Source organism: Carlito syrichta, unplaced genomic scaffold (assembly GCF_000164805.1).
Source record: "Carlito syrichta isolate Samal-C Ts95f unplaced genomic scaffold, Tarsius_syrichta-2.0.1 Scaffold91638, whole genome shotgun sequence".
NCBI lineage: Eukaryota > Metazoa > Chordata > Mammalia > Primates > Tarsiidae > Carlito > Carlito syrichta.
In genome coordinates, this window is record NW_007035734.1 from 159,728 (window position 1) to 166,072 (window position 6,345).

Below are 6,345 nucleotides of genomic sequence, written 5' to 3' on the forward strand. Positions count from 1 at the left end.
TGGAACTACAGGCGCGCGCTACCATGCCCAGCTAATTTTTTTTTTATTTATTGTAGAGATAAGGTCTCGCCACAGTTGCCCAGGCGGGTCTTGAACCCCGCAGGCTCAGGCAATCCACTCACCTCAGCCTCCCAAGGCATGGGATTACAGGCTGAGCCACCAAACCCAGCTACTTTTTTTTTTATTGAGTCAGAGTCTCACTCTGTCACCCAGACTAGAGTGCAGTGGCATGCTCATGGCCACCTCAGTGTTGACCTGCTGGGCTCAGGTGATCCTTCTGCCTCAGCCTTTCAAGTAGCTGGAACTACAGTTACACACTACCATGCCTGGCTAATTTTTTGATATATGTAGAGATGAGGTCTCACCAAGTTGCCTAGGCTGGTCTCGAACACCCGTGCTCAGGCAATCCTCTCACCTCAGCCTCCCAAAGTGCTGGGATTACAAGCTCGAGCCACTGCACCAGGTCAATCACTTAAATTTTTATGAATTAAAGGTATTACTTCTAACCAATATTACAATGAAGAATATGATTTCATCAAAATCAAGAAACTGAAAGGCTATCCTATGCAAACTCTTCTGAGTAAATGAATATTTTCTTCATAGCAATGGTACCTCTATCTACTTAGTCGTTCAACGTAAAAACCTAGGAGTTGTCTTTGACTCTTCACTCTCTGATCTCACAACCAGCCTATTCTTGCAACTCCACTTCTGAAATAGATCTTTAATCTGATCACTTTTCAGCCCTCTACTGCAACCCTTTGGTCCAAGTCACCATCATCTCTTATCTGAGCTTCTGGAATAGTTTCTTTGTGCACAACAACCTTAAGAACAAATCAGAGCACAACACTGCTTAGCTCAGAATTTCACAAAATGCCCCCCCACCCTCATTTCATTACCTCCTCCCTTCCCTGAGGATGTGCCAACCACAGTGGCATCCCAGCTCTTCAAGCATACAGAGCTCATTCCCACCTCCAGGTCTTTGAACTTGCTGTCCCTCCACTCAACCTGGAATATTCTTCCTGCAGACCTCTGCACAGCTTGCTACTTGTGCTTCCTGGGGCATCCTTCCAACTGTCATCACCTCAGAGAGGCCTTTCTGCTCCTTCCTGCCTCTCACAATTCCTCTTTACTCTCTTTTATTTTTATTCATAGCACTCAGGTTCATCTGATGTTATGTTACTTGACTATTATCTATTTCTCCACTGGAGGGTAAGCCCAGAGAGCAGGGATTTTTTTTTTTTTTTTGAGTTGGAGTCTCATTCCATCGCCCAGACTGGAGTGCAGTGGCTGCTCCCGGCCACTGCAGCCTCGGCCTGCTGGGCTCCGGCGATCCTTCCACCTCAGCCTTCCAAGTAGCTGGAACTACAGATGTATGCTACCACACCCGGCTAATTTTTTATTTATTGTAGAGATGAGGTCTTGCCAAGTTGCCCAGGTGAATGTCAAACCTGCGGGCTCAGGCAATCCACTCACCTCAGCCTCCCAAAGCGCAGGATTACAGGCTGAGCCACAGAGCCTGGCTGAGCAGGGATTTTTTTAACCGTTTAGGCCAGGTACAGTGGCTCAAGCCTGTAATCCCAGTACTTTGGGAGGCCAAGGTAGAAGGATTACCTGAGCCCAGGAGGTTGAGTCTGTCATGAGCCATGCCACTGCATTCCAACCTGGATGGCAGACTCAAAAAAAAAAAAAAAAAAAAAAAAAGGAAACCAGTTTGGTTCACTGCTGTCTCCTGCACCTAGAATAGACCTGGCACATACCTGGTGCTTGAAAAGTATATGCTGTTGGATGTGGTGGCTCACGCCTGTAATCCCAACATTTTGGGAGGCAGAGGCAAGAGGACTGCCAGATGAGACCAGCCTGGGCAACATGGTGAGACCTCATTTCTATAATAAAAAAAAAAATTAGCCGAGTGTGGTAGCTCCACATGTGGTTCCAGCTCCTTGGAAGGATCACCTGAGCCCAGCAGGTCAAAGCTGCGGTAGCCATGAGGGTGCCACTGCACTCCAACCTGGGCGACAATGAGACTCTAACTAAAAAAAAAGTATATGCATTGGGAATGGCTCAGATTGCTACTAACTTCTACTGACATTAGTAAACCTGGATAAGAGCTTCATCTGTGCTTGTACTATTTTTATATTCCAGACAAATTACTTAGTTCTTTCCATTTTTATGGAAGGGAAAATAAATAAATACTGATGCCTTTACAGTTTATTAAAAAGATCAGATGATAAGATGGGTGTAAAAGCCCCCTTTTTTTTTTTGAGTTGGAATCTCACTCCATCACCCAGATTGGAGTGCAGTGGCACGCTCCCGGCCACCACAGCCTTGACCTGCTGGGCTCTGGCAAGCCTTCCGCCTCAGCCTTCCAAGTAGCTGGAAATATAGGTGTGCGCTACCACGCCCGGCTAATTTTTGATATTGGAGAACCTGCGGGCTCCGGCAATCCACTCACCTTGGCCTCCCAAAGTGCTGGGATTACAGGCTGAGCCATTGAGCCCAGCTATAAAAGTCCTTTTTAAAATGGAAAATGCCGTAAATGAATAATTAGTCCTCAAAAAAATGTCATAAAATATACAAAATAAAAAGCAATACAGTGCCAGGTGCGGTGGCTCATGCCTATAATCCAGCACTTTGGAAAGCAGAGGCAAGAGGATTGCCTGAGCCCTGGGGTTCAAGACCATCCTGGGCAACATGGTAAGACCTTGACTCTACAATAAATAAAAAAATTAGCGGAGCGTGGTAGCTGGACTATAGCTGTGCCTATAGTACAGTTACTTGGAAAACTGAGGCAGGATTGCCTGAGCCTAGCAGATCTAGGCTGCAATAGATGTGATTGTGCTACTGCACTCCAGCCTGGGCAAAAGAGTGAGAGTCTGACTCAAAAAAAAAAAACAAAAACAAAAAACCAATACATAGAGTCATGCAGTAGTACACACCTGTAGTCCCAGCTGCTTTGGAGGCTGAGGCAGGAGGATTGCTTAAAACTAGTAGGAAGTGAAGTTTACAGTGAGCAATGATCACGCCTATGAATAGCCACTGCACTCCTGACGAGGCAACATAATGAGACTCCATCTCTAAAAAAATAATGATAATTAGGCCAGACACAGTGGCTCACACCTGTAATTCCAGCACTGTGGGAGGCTGAGGCAGGAGGATCACTTGAACCTAGGCACTCAAGACCACAGTGAACCATGATCATGCCACTGCAGTTCAACCTAAGCATCAGAGCAAGAAAACCTTATCTCTAAAAGAAATCAAAATAAATTTAAAAATTTTAAAAATACATAAACATCTGAAAATCGGGTCCATTTTTCTGCTTTTAATTACACATTGACATTTTATAATTATATGTATTTATAGTGTACAAAGTGATACTGTTATTTATGAATACAATATGGAATAATTAACTCAAGCTAATTAGCACATCCATTGCCTCAAATTCTTACCATTTTTTTGTTGTGAGAATATTTGAAATTTACTCATAGCAGTTTTGAAATGTACAACACACTATATTCACCATGCTGAGCAACAGACCTTGGGGAAAAAACCTTATTCCTCCTCTCTGAGACTTTGTGTCTTTTGACCATCATTTCCATGTTCCTCTCAGCTCCAGCCCCTGTAACCACCATTCTACTTTCTGCATCTATTAGTTCAGTTATTGTAGATTCCACATATAAGTGAGAACATACAGAATTTGTCTTTCTGTACCTGGCTTATTTCACTTAGTGTAATGTTCTCCAATTTTATCCAAATAACAGAATTTCCTTCTCAAAAGGCTGAATAGTATTCCATTGTATATATATATATATATTTTTTTTTTTTTAAGAGTTTCTCTCTGCTGCCCAGGCTGGAGTGCAGTGGCACAATCATGGTTAACTGCAGCCTTGAGTTCCTGGGCTCAAGCAGTCCTCTTGCCTCAGCCTTGCAAGTAGCTAGGATTACAGGTGTGAGCCACTGCACCCAGCTATATACGTTTTCTTTATCTATCTGTGGGTGGACACTTGGGTTGGTTCTGTATCTTGGCTGTTGTCAATAGTGTTACAATGAACATGGGAGTTTAGACATTTCTTCAACAAACTTATTTCAGATATTTTGGGTAAATATATCCAAAAGTAGGATTGCTGGATCTGGTCCTAGTTCTGAAGCCTACAAAGTATTCCCACTCATTCCATTCCAGATACAATTTAATAGGTAACAGCAATGACAAACTGTACAGATGAAGTACTTCTTTAATATTAAGCATAAGCTGGACTCGGTGGCTCAGCCTGTGTAATCCCGCGCTTTGGGAGGCTGAGGTGAGTGGACTGCCTGAGCCCGTGGGTTCGAGACCCGCCTGGGCAACGTTGCAAGACCTCGCCTTGTCTCTGCAATAAATTAAAAAATTAGCCAGGTGTAGTAGCCACGCGTGTAGTTCCGGCTACTTGGAAGGCTGAGCTGGAAGGATCGCCTTAGCCCAGCAGGTCAATGCTGGGGTGGCTGTGAGTGTACCACTGCACTCCAGCCTGGGCAATGGAGTGAGACTCCAACTCAAAAAAAAAAAAAAAATAGGACACATTTTTGGTTTTAGAGGAAAAATCTAATATCTGGGGTGGGTAAAAATGAAATAAATTACAGAATATACTGGCAAATGTCTATAAAAACAAAGTATAAATATTGGAGATAACAAGCAGGTAGCCACAGATGAAGAGAATGAAGTTGGGAATATAAAGAATCTTAAAACTGTTTTTGTGTTTGCCCTAAACTAGGAAAGCTGAAACCCTGGGGACAATCCAAAGAAAATAATTCTCTGAATGAACATGGCAACAGAGTTAACTTCCACAAGAAAAATTATAAACAACCTCGTCTGCAGACCAGGTAAGTACATAATTGTCCAATTTTATAATTATTTTCATCTCGAAAGGTGCTATATAAAAGCAGTACCTTTGAGGGATAGAGTCTCAGTAATAGTGGTGTTTAAGAGGAAGTTAAAGTGGGTTCAACTATGGAAATTTCAGAAAGTACATGTGCCTAGGTTCCAGCATAATAGGTTCCAAATCAGTAGGTTTGGGGTGAGGCCCAAGCATCTGTATCATTTCCAAGGCTCTGCAGGCAATTCAGCAGAAGATCTGGATTCAGAGCACTGCTCTTGCATGACCTGTCTGAATGTGAATGTCCCTACAGGCACCAGTGCTCAAGTGCCCAGGGCACCTGCGTATGCAGGTAGATATAAATTCCTTACTCCCAAGGGAACCAGGCTTAGCGGGCATCAAGGCATCAAGGCTGAAGGATGGTCCTTAGAGACTTCCTTCAGCATGAAAACCAAGTTAAAGCCAGAGCTTAACCTGGGCTGCAGCTGGTCCTGATTGAGTTGATTCCCTGACCTGAACCCTTCTGACATTCATTTATCCATCATTTGACTCGTGCCTGTATCCAGCTGTCACCAAGGCCTTGACTAACTTTGTGTTACTAAGATGTTTACATGATCCTGAGCTTTTTTTTTCCCTCCTGATCTCTAACTGACTTAAGTCAGTTTTTCTAGTTCTAGTTCTTTTACTTTCACTAGACTATGTATGTAATTTGAGCTTGACCTTTGATTTCTAGGTGTAGAGATTTCTCGTTTAAAACAAAATTTTAAAGTACAGGAGTTGGATTCAACCACAGGGTGCTTTCTGGCTCCAGTTTCATGCATGATTATAGATAGAATGCTGAGTTAACAAAAAGGAATATACCAATTTCTAGCCCTTTAACACAACAACCGCAGATGTTAGAACCACTAGTAGAGCACAGCTTTACACAGTGCAGGAGAGTCTGTCTTATATAAGTGTGTGCTGAATGTCATTTTTAAAAGGTGTGTAAAGTGTCTGTTGTGTAGCTTCACTTGGGCTGACTATGTGACCTGTCCCTCTTAGGGAAGAGCAACGGAAGAAACACGAGCAGGCACGAAAGGAGAAGAAAGCAAGGGTTTTGGGAGCACGGAGGGGCCTCATGGCGAAAGATTAATAATCGTTAACATCTTGTAAATATTTCTTTACTCTGAACTTTTCCTTTTGTAAATATTTTTGTACTTCCCCACTTTAGTCAAAAGATCTTCTCCTGTTGTTTATTATCTGTGTAGTGGCCACAGGTTCTTCATGTGCTACAATTCTGAAAAGACATCATTACCTTAAAGCTCACAAATTCTTTAAAATTACCTAAGTCCTCGTACAACTCAGTTTTCTAACGAGACCCATCCAAGAAATCCTTAATCTAGATTTTTAACATCAAGTTCCCCCTGCTGGTTCCAATATTAACCAAACTGCAGTGCTCTTCTGGGCGACAGCATTTACCTGACAGCAGTGAGTTATATAAGCTTCAGTAAAATTTGCA

At 42.8% G+C, this 6,345-nt stretch overlaps 1 protein-coding gene across 6 annotated transcripts in view; it reads left to right on the forward strand.

The window, feature by feature from the left end:
* NUSAP1 (nucleolar and spindle associated protein 1) overlaps nt 1-6,345 on the forward strand; it is a 40,101-nt gene extending 33,756 nt beyond the window's left edge. For all 6 annotated transcript variants that reach the window (XM_008059771.2, XM_008059777.2, XM_021713135.1 and 3 more), the window contains 2 exons: nt 4,746-4,854; nt 5,889-6,345. In XM_008059771.2, the coding sequence (XP_008057962.1) occupies nt 4,746-4,854; nt 5,889-5,979 (200 nt within the window). In that variant the 3' untranslated portion in view covers nt 5,980-6,345. The remainder of the gene's footprint in view (nt 1-4,745; nt 4,855-5,888) is intronic.